This window comes from Manis pentadactyla, chromosome 8 (assembly GCF_030020395.1).
Source record: "Manis pentadactyla isolate mManPen7 chromosome 8, mManPen7.hap1, whole genome shotgun sequence".
Taxonomy (NCBI): Eukaryota; Metazoa; Chordata; class Mammalia; order Pholidota; family Manidae; genus Manis; species Manis pentadactyla.
The window spans coordinates 90,157,779-90,173,382 of NC_080026.1; the positions used below are offsets into that span (position 1 = coordinate 90,157,779).

At 36.5% G+C, this 15,604-nt stretch overlaps 1 protein-coding gene across 3 annotated transcripts in view; it reads right to left on the minus strand.

Moving 5' to 3' along the window:
• Positions 1–5,475, minus strand: part of DNA2 (DNA replication helicase/nuclease 2) — a 54,051-nt gene extending 48,576 nt beyond the window's left edge. For 2 of the 3 annotated variants that reach the window (XM_036923976.2, XM_057505922.1), the window contains exons 1-4: positions 5,322–5,475; positions 3,511–3,687; positions 2,456–2,639; positions 703–848 (exon numbers count right to left, since the gene is read on the minus strand). In XM_036923976.2, coding sequence (XP_036779871.2) covers positions 703–848; positions 2,456–2,639; positions 3,511–3,687; positions 5,322–5,395 — 581 coding nt within the window. In that variant the 5' untranslated portion in view covers positions 5,396–5,475. Of the gene's footprint in view, positions 1–702; positions 849–2,455; positions 2,640–3,510; positions 3,688–4,216; positions 4,892–5,321 lie in introns of those variants that run through there. The other variant, XM_057505923.1, reaches the window with a different exon arrangement.
• Positions 5,476–15,604: the final 10,129 nt, after the last annotated feature.

The window sequence follows — 15,604 nt, forward strand, 5'->3', positions numbered from 1 at the left end:
TATATTCTGAATGTCATGCTTTGTGGTCCTGACCAAATGACAACTTCTCTGTGCTTCAGTTTCTTCATTTTAAACAGGTTGCTATTAGAGTCTATAAGGTAAGATGCTTGAAAGCACTTAACACAGTGCCTGACATATGGCAGGATTCTAAAGTGTTTTTAGGACAATAGATTGTAGGTCATTAGTAAAATGAGTTGTGTGGAATTTTGGAACACATTTTTCCCATAAAAGTGAAACAATTACATCTGGGCAAAGTAAGTTTATGTCAACTAGTTTGCAAATCAAAATCACCACTAATAAAAACATTTCTGTGAATCTAAAGGTAACTTGCTCAGTCATAAAACTGGCAAAGTTAGAATCTGAAAACAGGTCCACCTACCTCTCACACCCATACAATTTTCAGTATGTCACATGTTTCTAGAAGTAGGGGAAAAAGTTTTTCACTTTCTGAGAGCAGCTGAGGATTCTACCATGTGCAAGTCAGAATATTTAGATATTTTTAACCAAAGAGATCCTATTCTACAATTTCAGAAGCTCATAATTTCTACAGAACTGCAATGGGGCGATACAACCCTGGAATCTTATTCATTCTAGTATTACACGGATTCAAATTTAATTCTCTAATAACCAAATACCTTATGGACTCTAGAAAAGAAGTTATATAATAGAACTGTATCTATAGTTTCTCTCATAACTACTTACATTTCTTTCAGATGCCTTATCTCCTGAACAGTTTGAAAAGCAAGTTCTTGTAGTTTCTCCGGGACAAAGCTAGCACTTACTGCTTTTTGAAATACTTCATGGAGAATTGTACCAATCAGCATTTGGCGTGTGGCTGGATCAGAACTCTTAAAAAAAAAAATTATATGAACATTTTATTTTACTTATTAACAGATATGACTATATATTTATTAACTAACCTATTAAACCACCATAGCCAAAGCATACTGGTGAGGCATATGTGAAACAATTTTTTTTTGGTGAGTGGAATTATAGGTGACTTTACTTTTTTCTATTTGGAATTACCTGAACTATTTTACAAGTATGTTACCTTTTTTAAAATCTGCATTTTCCATTTTGAAAAAAAGTAAAATAACCTTTATGAAGTTCAACATATACTCAAATATAACATGTTTTTCTCTATTTTCACTTCATAATCTACCTAAACAGAAAAGTCAATAAAGGCATAGCTTAAAAACTAATGTAAGTAAAAGATATTATTCAAACATAAAATTTAAACTTACAGCAGAGACTTCTGAATCATTCTCTCCACTTAAAAAGAAACAGTATTTTGCAATTAACTTTCATTAGCCTAGCCCTCCCCCTTAAAGCTATCAAAATAAAGTCAATCATAACATGCATTAGGAATTTTAAAAATTTAGAGAGGAACTCTCTCTGTACTATTTATGCAAGTTCTATGTAAATCTAAAACTGTAAGTTTTTAAAAGATTAATATTCAGGTCTGCTTTATAACACATGGTTACATGAGAAGTTGCTAGTTTCCTCCACAATTAAAGAAGAAAAGCTGATTTAAAAAAGCAACTACAAATAACCAATAACTGAGACTATGAGAGAACCTATTTAGGTATGTTTTTTTTCTCTTCTTGCTTAGCTATATTTTTGATTTTCTAAATGCATATAGATTAATTGTGTAATTAAGAAAATGCCCTGAAAGAAAAAGCAAACTTTTAACAAATAAAAACCCAGGTTCTTCAACAAATAAATGGGATTGAAACAAAGGGGATAGATGTAAGTCAGAACTAATATAGATGAAAAATTAATGACACATATCAACCAAACATAATTAAAAGACCTTGTTTGGATACTGATTCTAATAAACTAATTGAATAAAAAGATATTTTTAATAAAAGACAATAGAGACTAGATTAACTTAAGACGTTAGATTTAAGGAATTCCTTTTAATTTTATCATATATGATAAAGATACTACACTCGTATATTTTTTTAAATGCTCAGGTTTCATTTACTTGCAAAATAATATAAAGTTTAGGAACAGCAAAATGGGTACATAGGAGTTATTACAATCATCCCTGTGTTATGTTTGAAACTTTCCATAATTATTTTTTAAAAAGGTAACACATTTTTTTTAGTTTATTGGGAATTACATAAAGCCAAGTTTGGAAATACCTACATGTATTAAATTAAAAACTGTATTACTTAATCTTCTGGTCATTAGAATTATTTTATTAAGTGCTGAATAAGATTCAAAGGATTCAAGCACCTGGCCTTGAGTCCCAGCCCTGTCACTTACTACCTACAATAACTTTGGACAAGTCACTTAACCTCTCTGAGCTTGATTTTTCTTCTCCATAAAATGCAGATGATTAATACCATCTACCTCACAGGACTAGGGGAGGATTAAATGAAATAAAAGTGTAAAAGTGCTCTGTAAACTCTAAGACCCTGTAGAAACATTATGTGTTAATATTATTCACCCTAAAAGTTTCACTGAGGACAGCTCTTCTCATACATCGAATGCTTCTGGCTATGCTTGTACCAGAAATCAGCATGTCTGGATATAGAATCAAATATCCAAAATTTTCATCTATTATCCAAGTATCAGATACACAGTCTCCCTCCAAATGAATGATGTCCCCTGGCTCTACTGGTACAGAACACCTAAAAATAAAACAAAGGTAAAATACACAAGTTTAGATTCCTACACTTAAACATATTAAGGAAGCTTCAAAAAGTAAACTATTTTATCTGAAGGAATAAGTACTCTAAACTTCCGGGTCTTTAAAAAAAATTAATACTAGAATGCAGTCTTCTCAATCAACTCCTAGTTCCTCTGCCCCTTCCTACCTTTGAAACACCCTTGAGAATACCCATAGGTTTTCCTTAATCCCAAAAAGGAAAACTGCTTAGTGTTAAGCATCACCTACTGCAAAAACTATCAAGTCTCTAACAGTGTAATATATAGCTCCAATTATGGATTAGGTTGTTTTAATAATAATTCTCTTGTTCTTAATGCTTAAAGCATATCTACAGCTTCTGTAAGTCTAGAGGCATGAAGTCAAATTCAAAGTAGCAAGCATAAAATCATATTTATCTAGTTCAAGCCATCCCATTTACAGCCTCCATGTTCTCTGTATCAACCCTTGACCCTTTATGTTCCACACTTGGCTTGAGTAAAAAAAAAAATCTAAGGTCTAAGAATGTTCTTATGCTGTAATTTTGTGGTTAGTGAGAACAAATATGAGTTTTAAGCTACAATATTAAAACAGAAAGTACTGGGAAATAGGACAATAGTCATTTAGTAAGTCCCTTTGTACTTGACTTTCAAATGCAATAAAAATCAAGTTTTAGAATAGGGACTTGCGATGCTGGGTTAATAGGCACAATTTTTATGTAGAATTAATTCAGGTTCATATCTACTCCCTTTATTAGCAATAAATTACAGCAACATCCACACAAGCCCCACAACATCCACACAATGGGACGGGTTTAAGTGCTGCCCTTAAGATTCTACTAGATAAGAAAAAATTACCAGTCATTCCTAAGGATACACAGTTCTTTATCTAGCGACTGGGAAGCAGTGATGATTAGGTGCTTTTCATGGTTTCCTTCTTCATTCTGTACAATATCGACTGCTAATACCAGGTACCGGTTATCCATTCCTTGGCTCAGAACTGTTTTAGAAAAGGAAGCTTCCACCTTCTGAAACCTAAAGCATACATATACAAAAATTACTGCAGCACAAACATGAAATAAGCCATCCAATCTCCTTTATCTATACACCAACCTTCTAGGTTTCTAGGTTTGTTTCTTCTGGAAAGTTTATCACAATGACCGTTAGCCAAAATAGGTAAAAATTGATTGAGAGAATAAGGGCATAGAATTCCTATTATAAAAACTCCCCAGAAACAATGTCATTTAAAACATGCTTATGATATGGATTTTTCCCAATACTGTATAAGCTCTCTGAGGAGCTCTCCAGGACATCATGATTAAGAGGATTAAGGATAAACTTACAAATATTAAACAACAAATTCCAACTATCAGTGTAAACAACCTTCCCGAAATAGAAGTAAAAGGAATTGTCTTGGACACTGTCTATGTTTCCTGTAGCTTCTGTAAGGTTCATATCTACTCCCTTTATTAACATTATTAATAAGGTAACTTCTAATAAATGCAGCACAGAGGTTTTTTTTAAATGCTCAGGTTTCATTTACTTGCAAAATGGTTTCCATTACCATTTACACCAGCTGAGGGTGCAGAGTTCTCTCTGGGATGTTTCTCCAACTAAACAAGAAAATCATCTAGCTGTTTCAATTTACTTTTATAAAGACATTTAAAGGTGGCTGGGACTCCCTAAATTCGGACTCCTAGTTCCGGAACCCTGCGTACTTAGAAATGTAGTTCAACCTACTATGTAATGCAGAAAATCCTTACATTAAATCTCATTGTGGATCAACTAGCCCCTGCTTTGTAAAGAAAACAAGCTTAATACCTGTAACATTTATCTCATTCCTTTACAGAGTAATTAAAAAATTTCTTCTATAAAATGGGCAATTTCACAATACTTTTATTACGCACTAATCCTAGCCGCCTGAAAACTAAGCAAAATAATCCCTCCTTTGGAAAACATAAATTTCTCTAAGTCTTTCTAGTTTGACTGCAGTTAAATCTTCATCAGTGACAGTCCAACAGAGCCAGTCATTACCTCTTCAATTATTAACACTGAACGCTTTTCACATTACCCTAAAACTATCTGTCACCCAACCCTAGGATCTATTATACAGTAAACTCTTCAGTCACCTACCCACACACACACACCCCGTAGCCTCTGGCCAAGAATTTCCCAAGGTCAGCTGGGAGGCCTTAAGGATCTCCCAAAAGGCACTGCGGATCGTAACACAAAATGCAAAGACCCGTCCACAATAATTAATATAACTATTGAAAATAGTTCCACACTATGACTGTGGGTCAAGTTTCCCTTACCATTTACACCAGCTGAGGGTGCAGAGTTCTCTCTGGGATGTTTCTCCAACTAAACAAGAAAATCATCTAGTTGTTTCAATTTACTTTTATAAAGACATTTAAAGGTGGCTGGGACTCCCTAAATTCGGAAAAGAGGTAGTATCAAGGGAAAGAAAGATCTGCTGAGTGAGGGAGTCTTCGGACTCCGGCCTGAGTGCGGCTCCAAAAAGAACCCTGAGATGCAGACCCCAGTTCCGGAAACTGCTCAGGGGACCCGAAAATCCCGAGCCGGGATCTGGGGAGGCGCGGTGCGCCTCTTCCGCTTCTTTCTTTCAAATCTCCCGCTTTGCTCCCAGGCCCTCCCTCCCCTCGGCTCACAGTTCCGCCGGTGGCACAGCCTCCTCCCCGAAACTCTTCTCCATCAGCAGCTCCAGTTCGTCCAGCTGCTCCATCACGGGCGTAGACACGGCGAACCGTCGCCGGATAAAACCCCTGGAATCCACAGCAAAGCTGAAAATAAAAGGCGCGCCAGTCCACGAGGCGCCGCGCGCATGCGCCGACGCGCCTAGGTACCAAGTGACCTGCGCAGCCCGCCCCTCCCTCGCCCGGCGCATGGCTCTTGGAGCGCCGCACCTGGGCGGTGCAGGCGCGTATCGCGCATTTACCCCCTGGCTCTTGGGTTTGGAAAACCAGAGTCTGCATAATCTGGCCCAGACTAAATGCTCCGGGCATCTCTCTAGACCAGGCAACCCGTGCCCAACACACGCTCTTATTTTAAACAGAACCATTTGCAGTTGCCCAAACCCAGATCTTTGGAATTTCATATTCTCTTGGAAAACATCCTCTCCGCTTTCTGGAAAACTCATTGAGAAAATAGAAGCTGTCAGGATTTTCCTACAAAACTTAATCTACAAAACTGCTCATATCTGCACCTGTTTTATAATCTCTTTCCACTTTTTTCAACAATGGACAAAGCGTTCTTCCTGTCAGTGGGCAATTTCTGTATTTGTACTCGGGATCCCAGGCCTCTAGCATTCTCCAGAGCATTGCTGCTTCATTTATTCCCTCATTTTCTTGTATCATCGATCTGGCCCTTACTACTGGATTGCTCCCAGGCTTCTAATGTGGCCCAGTGTCTTCCACCTTTTAAAGATGTTATCTTAGTGAAAATTATCCCATCCCTCTCGTGACCACAGTCCACAGCAAGCTTCTTTAAAGGATTTTCTTACAGGCTCTCCCATTTCATTCCTATACATTTTTAATTTTTAAAATTAAAAATCAGTTTATCTTACATACACAGAACATTATAAACCACCTTTAAAATCAACATACATAATATTTAAGATATATGGAAATGTGTAAAGAATAATAAAATGATCACCTGATAAGGCTATCACCCAGCTTAAAAATAATCTTTACCAAAATTTGTCTTTCACATTCATGTTTTCTTATATAAATATTATGAGCAACATCTTGGGTGAAAAAAATGGAAAAGCCTTGTCTGTAATAGATTAGCTGCCTGTGACACCACACTCAACCGGTTTTCCTCCAACCTCACAGACCCTCCTCAATCTCCTGTACTGTCTTCATTTCCTGCTCAGCCTCTAAATGTTGAAAGGCCTCAGAATTCAGCTCTGGACAAAATTAACTCCTAGCTCCCTAGGTTATTTCATCTATTTCCATGGCTTTAAATACCATCTCTATCCTACCAGTTCTCAAAGAGGTGCTTATAGACGAGGCTTTTCTTCTGAATTCAAAAATTCAACTGCCTACTTGACATCTACAACATTTGGGAGGAGGGCTCAATTATAAAATAGCCAAATGGAATTTTTTATTTCCTGACAAACCTATTATTCTCTTCAATAATAGCACTATCCACCCAGAGGATAAGGCCAGAAACCCAGAAATAATCTTTGATTCCTTTCTGTTAGCCCCTACATCCAATCCATAGGCAGATCCATAGATTCTGCCTCTTAAACGATCTTAAGTCTCTTCATTGTGTTCCATCTTCGCTGTCACTACCTAAACATTACCTCCCACCTGGAAAACTGCAATACTCTTATAGGTACTTCCATTCTTGTCTCCCTGCAATTCAGTCCTTTTCCCCAATACTTCATCATGAAAATTTTCAAATGTATGGGAAAGCTAAAAGGATTGTATAACAAAATCTATCACCTAGATTTTACAATGAACATTTTGCTGTTTTTGACCTATCATGTGTATCTATCTATTCCTCTATCCATCCATCAATTCAGGCTTTTTAAAGTACATTGTGAAATAGGAGGCATCAGTGCATTTCACCCCTAAACACTTTAGCATACATATCATTAGCTAGAGTTCAATATTTTACAGTACTTTGTAAATTTTTATGTAAGTTTTACATGTAAAAATTTTTAATTTACATAAAACAAAATGCACAAATCTTGTGTTCCATTTGCTGAATTTTGCCAAGTGTGTTTAACAAACCCCTTCAGAAGAAGCAGTTAAGATCATTCCAGAAAGTTCTCTCATGCCCCTTCCCAGGCAATTCCCACATCCATCCCCACTGGAGAGTAAACCACTAGTTTTTTGTTTTTTGTTTTTTATTCCATCAGAGATTGGACTTACCTATTCTAGAACTTCATATAAATGGAATCATAGGATACATACTATTTTATGTCAGATTTCTTTCACTCAGTATTGCAGATTCATCTGTTATGTTACATGAATCAGTAGTTTATTCCTTTTTTATTGCCGAATGACAGTTTATTGAACCAGTCTCCTCGATCTATATTTATATCTTGGACTATCTATATTATTTTGCTATCTTGAATAAAAATGTTACAGATATCCTTATACCAGTCTTTCTGTGGACATATGCTTTTCTCTTAAGTAAATATGTTGGAGAGAAATTTCTGGGCCATGTTTAGGTTTATAAGATACTGCCAGACCTTTATCCAAGGGGTTGTAATATTCTACACTACCACCAACAATGTATGAGAATTCCAGTTTGTGCATATTCTTGACAACATTAGATGCTGTCAGTCTTTTTCGTCTTAATTTGCACTTCCCATCATTAATGATACTGAGTACTTTATCACATGCTTGGCCATATCTGTATCTTCCTATGTAAAATATCTGTTCAAATCTATTTCCAAATTTTTTACATTGTACTGTCCTATTATTATTGAGTTTTAGGAATTCTTTTTTCTTCTTCTTTTGCAGAATTTTTTTACACTTTTTTTTAAAATAATTTTTTTATTAAGGTATCATTGACATACACTCTTATAAAGATTTCACATGAAAAACAATGTGGTTGCTACATTCAGCCATATTATTGAGTACCGCCGCCCCATGCCCCATTGGAGTTATAGGAATTCTTTATGTAATTCTGGATACAAGACCTTTGTCAGATAGATTTTGCAAGTATTTTCTCCCAATCTCTGGTTTGTCTATTCATCAACAAGATCTTTAGAAATAGAGCCTCTTTATTCTTTGTGAAATCTAATTTATGCATTTTTCTTTCCTACTTTTTGCTCTCTATGACCTAAGGAATGTTTTCCAACCCATGAGTAATGAAGACACTCCCCTGTGTTTTATTCTTGAAGCATGCTGTTTTATTTTCCATTTAGATCTGTATTCCATGTGTGTGGCATGAGGCTGAGTTCTCCCCTCACTCCCTCCCCAAGTGCATATCCAGGTTTTCCAGCAGCATTTGTTGAAAAGACTTTCTTTCCCATTGAATTGCTTTTACACCTTCGTTAAAAAATCAAATAACTGAATGAGTACAGGTCTCTTTCTGGGCTCTCTATTATGTTCTTTTGGTATTTGTTGATCCATATGCCAGTACCACACTGTCATAATCACTACAGTTTTACAGTAAATCATACAGTCAGGGATGTCTTTGTCCTTTTTAAAGAGTGTTATGGATATTCTAGGTCCTTTGCATTTCTACATATATATTTGAATCAAGTTGTAAATTTCTACAAAAGAAACTGCTGGAATTGATTGAGATTGACTTGGATCTAGAAATCAATTTGGGAGAATTGATTTCTTTACAATAAAGAGATTTCTAATTCATTAACATGGTTTCTCTCTCCATTTACCTAAATCTTCTTTAATGTCTCTCAGCAACATTTTGTAATTGACAGTGAAGAGATCTTGCACATCTTTTGTTAAATTTAAGTATGTTATCTTTTTGATGCTATTATAAATGAAATTGCTTTTAAATTGTTTTCTAATTGCTTTCTGCTACTACATAAAAATACTTATTATGATTATTTACTTTATGTCTTGAGACCTTGCTAAATTCACTAGTAAGTTCTAATAGCTGTTCTGTAGATTCATTAAGACTTTCTACATGAATAATCATGTTGTCTGTGAATAGAGGCATTTAATTTTTCTTGTCTGATCTTTATGCTTTTATTTCATTTTCTGACCTAACTTCACTAGTTAAATATAAGTTGTGACACTGAGCATCCTTGTCCTCTACCTGATTTTAGGGGGAAAGCATTCAATCTTTCACCATTAACTATGATGCTGGCTGTAGGTTTTTCATGGATAGCTATTATGGTTATCTAATGCTATGGAAACAAAAATAATAACAAAACAAACCCCCAAAACTTAGGGTCTTAAAACAACAAGAATAATTTTTTTAGCTTAAAAAATTTCAATTTGGGCAGGGCTCAGTGGGGAAAGCTTGTCTCTGTTCCATGAAGCATCGCTAGGAGCCAGAAGACCCACTTCAAAGATGGCTTACTCAAAAGGCTAGCAAGTTGAAGCTGGCTGTCAGTTCCTCTACAGGGCCTGCTTGGCTTCCTCGCCGCATAGTGGCTGCATTCCAAGAGCAATTATTCCAAAATAACAGATGGAAGCTGTTTCAGAGTTATGACATAACCTCAGTAGTCACATAACGTCACTTCCACTGTAGTCTCAGGCCCACCCAGCCAGATTCAAGGGCAGGGAGCACAGTCTCTATCTCTTGGTGGGCTGACTGTCAGTGAAACATGAAAAGAGCATGTGATATGGGATGTATTGTTGGAAAATAAAATCTGACAAATGATCCTTTTTCAAATTGAGGGAAGTCTCTTCTCTTCTATTCTAATGTGATTCGTTTTGGGATTTTTTTTTTTTGCTATCTTTAATCTACAATTACATAAGCAACATTATGGTTACTAGACTCCCCCATCACCAAGTCCCCCCCACATACCCCATTACAGTCATTGTCCATCAGAGTGTAGTAAGATGCTATAGAAACAAGACTAGTCTTCTCTGTGTTGTACAGCCCTCCCCCAGACCCCACCTACATTATGTGTGCAATTCATAATACCCCTTTTTCCCACTTGTTCCACCCTTCCCACCCATCCTCCCCAGTCCCTTTCCCTTTGGTAACTATTAGTCCATTCTTGGGATCTGTGACTCTGCTGCTGTTTTGCTCCTTCAGTTTTTTTCTTTGTTCTTATACTCCACAGATGAGTGAAGTCATTTGATACTTCTCCTTATCCACCTGGCTTATATCACTGAGCATAATACCCTCTAACTCCATCCCTTATCAGATGTCATTTATGAATATATTATCCCATAATATGGATGTCTTTTTGTTCTACTGATGGAGTCCTTTGCCGAACAGAAGCTTATTTTTTTTTGGTATCATTAATCTACAATTACATAAGGAACATTATGTTTACTAGGTTCCCCCCTTCACCAAATCCCCCCCACAAACCCCATTTCAGTCATGTCCGTCAGCGTAGTAAGAGCTATAGAATTACTATTTGTCGGCTCTGTGTTGCGCGGCCCTCCCTGTGCCTCCCCCCACATTATACATGCTAATTGTAATTATGTGGAGGAGGATGTTGATGGATTTTCGAATGTTGTACCATCCTTGCATCCCTGGCATAAATCCTACTTGATCTTGATGTATGATCTTTTTGATGTATTTTTGAATTTGGTGTGCTAATATTTTGTTGAGTATTTTTGCATCTATGTTCATCAGGGATATTGGTCTGTAATTTTCTTTTTTTGTGGTGTCTTTGCCTGGTTTTGGTACTAGAGTGATGCTGGCCTCATAGAATGAGTTTGGAAGTATTTCCTCTTCTTCTACTCTTTGGAAAACTTTAAGGAGGATGGGTATTAGCTCTCCACTAAATGTTTGATAAAATTCAGCAGTGACGGCATCTGGTTCATGAGTTTTGTTCTTACGTAGTTTTTTGATTACCGATTCAATTTTGTTGCTGGTAATTGGTCTGTTCAGATTTTCTGTTTCTTCCTTGGTCAGTCTTGGAAGGTTGTATTTTTTTAGAAAGTTGTCCATTTCTTCTAGATTATCCAGTTTGTTAGCATATAATTTTTCATAGTATTCTCTCATAATTCTTTGTATTTCTGTGGTGTCGCTAGTGATTTTTCCTTTCTCATTTCTGATTCTGTTTATGTGCCTAGACTCTTTTTTTCTTGAGAAGTCTGGCTAGAGATTTTCCTACTTTATTTATTTTCTCAAAGAACCAGCTCTTGGTTTCATTGATTTTTTCTATTGTTTTATTCTTCTCAATTTTATTTACTTCTTCTCTGATCTTTATTATGTGCCTCCTTCTGCTGGCTTTAGACCTCATTTGTTCTACTTTTTCCAATTTCAATAATTGTGACTTTAGACTAGTCATTTGGGATTGTTCTTCCTTCTTCAAATAGGCCTGGATTGCTATATACTTTCCTCTTAAAACTGCTTTCGCTGCATCCCACAGATGTTGGAGCTTTGTTCTGTTGTTGTCATTTGTTTTCATATATTGCTTGATCTCTGTTTTAATTTGGTCATTCATCCATTGATTATTTAGGAGCATGTTGTTAAGCCTCCATGTGTTTGTGAGCCTTTTTGTGTTCTTTGTAAAATTTATTTCTAGTTTTATATATTTGTGATCTGACAAGTTAGTTGGTAGAATTTCAGTGTTTCCTAATTTACTGAGGCTCTTTTTTTGGCCTAGTATGTGGTCTATTCTGGAAAATGTTCCATGTGCATTGAGAAGAATGTATATCCTGCTGCTTTTGGGTGTAGGGCTGCAGATGTTTGTTATGTCCAGCTGTTCTAGTGTGTTATTCATCACCTCTGTGTCCTTACTTATTTGCTGTCTGGTTGATCTGTCCTTGGGAGTAAGTGGTGTGTTGAAGTCTCCTACAATGAATGCATTGCATTCTATTTCCTCCTTTAATTCTGTTAGTATTTGTTTCACATATGTAGGTGCTCCTCTGTTGGGTGCATAGATATTTATAATGGTTATATCCTCTTGTTGGACTGACCCCTTTATCATTAGGTAATGTCCTTCTTTATCTCTTGTTATTTTCTTTGTTTCGAAGTCTATTTTATCTGATACAAGTACTGCAACACCTGCTTTTTTCTCCCTATTGTTAGCATGAAATATCTTTACCCATCCCTTCACTATTTCTTTTGTCATTAAAATACATATACATATTTTTACTTTTTTTATTTTGATATCATTAATGTACAATTACTTGAACAATATTATGGTTACTTGACTCCCCTCATTATCAAGTCTCCCCCACATACCCCATTAAAGTCACTGTCCATCAGCGTAGTAAGATGCTATAGAATCACTACTTGTTTTCTCTGTATATACTGCCTTTCCCAGGTGCCCCCCACCGACATTATGTATGCTAATCATAATGCCCCATTTTTCCCCTTATCTCTCCCTTCCCACACACCTACCCCAGTCTCTTTCCCTTTGGTAACTGTTAGTCCATTCTTCGGTTCTGTGAGTCTGCTGATGTTTTTTTCCTTCAGTTTTTGCTTTGTTCTTATACTCCACATACGAGTGAAATCATTTGGTACTTGTCTTTCTCCACCTGGTTATTTCACTGAGCATAATACCCTCTAGCTCCATTCATGTTGTTGCAAATGGTGGGATTTGTTTTCTTCTTATGGTTGAATAGTATTCCATTGTGTATATGTACCACATCTTCTTTATCCATTCATCTGCCAATGGACACTTAGGTTGCTTCCATTTCTTGGCTACTGTAGATAGTGCTGTGATAAACATAGGGGTGCATCTGTATTTTTCAAACTGGGCTTATGTATTCTTAGGGTAAATTTCTAGAATTGGAATTCCTGGGTCAAATGGTATTTCTATTTTTAATTTTATTTAATTTGGTATCATTAATCTACAATTACATGAGGAACATTATGTTTACTAGGCTACCCCCTTCACCAAGTCCCCTCCACAAACCCCATTTCAGTCACTGTCCATCAGCATAGTAAGATGCTGTAGAATCACTACTTCTCTTCTCTGTGTTGCACAGCCCTCCCCGTGCCTCCCCCCACATTATACATGCTGATTGTAATCCCCCTTTCTTTAATCCCACCCTTATCCCTCCCTTCCCACCCATCTTTCCCAGTCCCTTTCCCTTTGGTAACTGTAAGTCCATTCTCGGGTTCTGTGATTCTGCTGCTGTTTTGTTCCTTCAGTTTTTCCTCTTTGTTCTTATACTCCACATATGAGTGAAATTATTTGGTACTTGTCTTTCTCCGCCTGGCTTATTTTATTGAACATAATACCCTCTGGCTCCATCCATATTGTTACAAATTGTGGGATTTGTTTTCTTCTTATGGCTGAATACTCCATTGTGTATATGTACCACATCTTCTTTATCCATTCATCTACTGATGGACACTTAGGTTGCTTCCATTTCTTGGCTATTATAAATAGTGCTGCAATAAACATAGAGGTGCATATGTCTTTTTCAAACTGGGCTGCTGTGTTCTTAGGGTAAATTCCTAGAAGTGGAATTCCTGGGTCAAATGGTATTTCTATTTTGAGCTTTTTGAGGAACCTCCATATTGCTTTCCACAATGGTTGAACTAATTTACATTCTCACCAGCAGTGTAGGAGGGTTCCCCTTTCTCCACAACCTCACCAACATTTGTTGTTGTTTGTCTTTTGGATGGTGGCAATCCTTACTGATGTGAGGTGATATCTCACTGTGGTTTTAATTTGCATTTCTCTGATGACTAGTGATGTGGAGCATCTTTTCATGTGCTTGTTGGCCATCTGAATTTCTTCTTTGGACAACTGTCTGTTCAGCTCTTCTGCCCATTTTTTAATTGGATTATTTGCTTTTTGTTTGTTGAGGTGCCATAGCTCTTTATATATTTTGGATGTCAACCCTTTATCAGATCTGTCATTTATGAATATTTTCTCTCATACTTTAGGATGCTTTTTTGTTCTGTTGATGATATCCTTTGCTGAACAGAAACTTTTCAGCTTGATATAGTCCCATTTGTTCATTTTTGCTTTTGTTTCCCTTGCCTGGGGAGATATGTTCATGAAGAAGTCACTCGTGTTTATGTCCAAGAGATTTTTGCCTATGTTTTTTTCTAAGAGTTTTATGGTTTCATGACTTACATTCAGGTCTTTGATCCATTTCAAATTTGCTTTTGTGTATGGGGTTAGACAGTGATCCAGTTTCATTCTCTTACATGTAGCTGTTTTGTTTTGCCAACACCAACTGTTGAAGAGGCTGTCATTTCCCCATTGTATGTCCATGGTTCCTTTATCATATATTAATTAACCATATATGGTTGGGTTAATGTATGAAGTCTCTATTCTGTTCCACTGGTCTGTGGCTCTGTTCTTTTGCCACTACCAAATTGTATTGATTACTGTGGCTTTGTAGTAGAGCTTTAAGTTGGGCAGCGAGATCTCCCCCACTTCATTCTTCCTTCTCAGGATTGCTTTGGCTATTCGGGGTCCTTGGTGGTTCCATATGAATTTTTGAACTATTTGTTCCAGTTTGTTGAAGAATGCTGTTGGTAATTTGATAGGGATTGCATTGAATCTGTAGATTGCTTTGGGCAGGATGGCCATTTTGACTATATTAATTCTTCCTAGCCAAGAGCATGGGATGAGTTTCCATTTGTTAGTGTCCTCTTTAATTTCTCTTAAGAGTGTTTTGTAGTTTTCAGGTATAGGTATTTCACATCCTTGGTTAGGTTTATTCCTAGGTATTTTATTCTTTTTGATGCAATTGTGAATGGAATTATTTTCCTGATTTCTCTTTCTGCTAGTTCATTGTCAGTCAGTGTATAGGAAAGTAACATATTTCTGTGTATTAATTTTGTATCCTGCAACTTTGCTGAATTCAGATATTAGTTCTAGTAGTTTTGGAATGGATTTTTTAGGGTTTTTTATGTACAATATCATGTAATCTGCAAATAGTGACAGTTTGACTTCTTTTTTAGGAATCTGGATTCCTTGTATTTCTTTGTTTTGTCTGATAGCTGTGGCTAGGACCTCCAGTACTATGTTGAATAGAAGTGGGGAGAGTGGGGATCCCTGTCTTGTTCCTGATCTTAGAGGAAAAGCTTTCAGGTTCTTGCTGGTAAGTATGATGTTGGCTGTGGGTTTGTCATGTATGGCCTTTATTATGTTGAGGTACATGCCCTCTGTACCCATTTTTTTTGAGAGTTTTTATCATGAATGTATGTTGAATTTTGTCAAATGCTTTTTCAGCATCTATGGCGATGATCATGTGGTTTTTGTCCTTCCTTTTGTTGATGTGGTGGATGATGTAGATGGATTTTTGAATGTTGTACCATCCTTGTATCCCTGGAGTAAATCCTACTTTATCATGATGGATTGTCTTTTTTTTTTTTTTGAGAGGGCATATCTTATATTTATTGA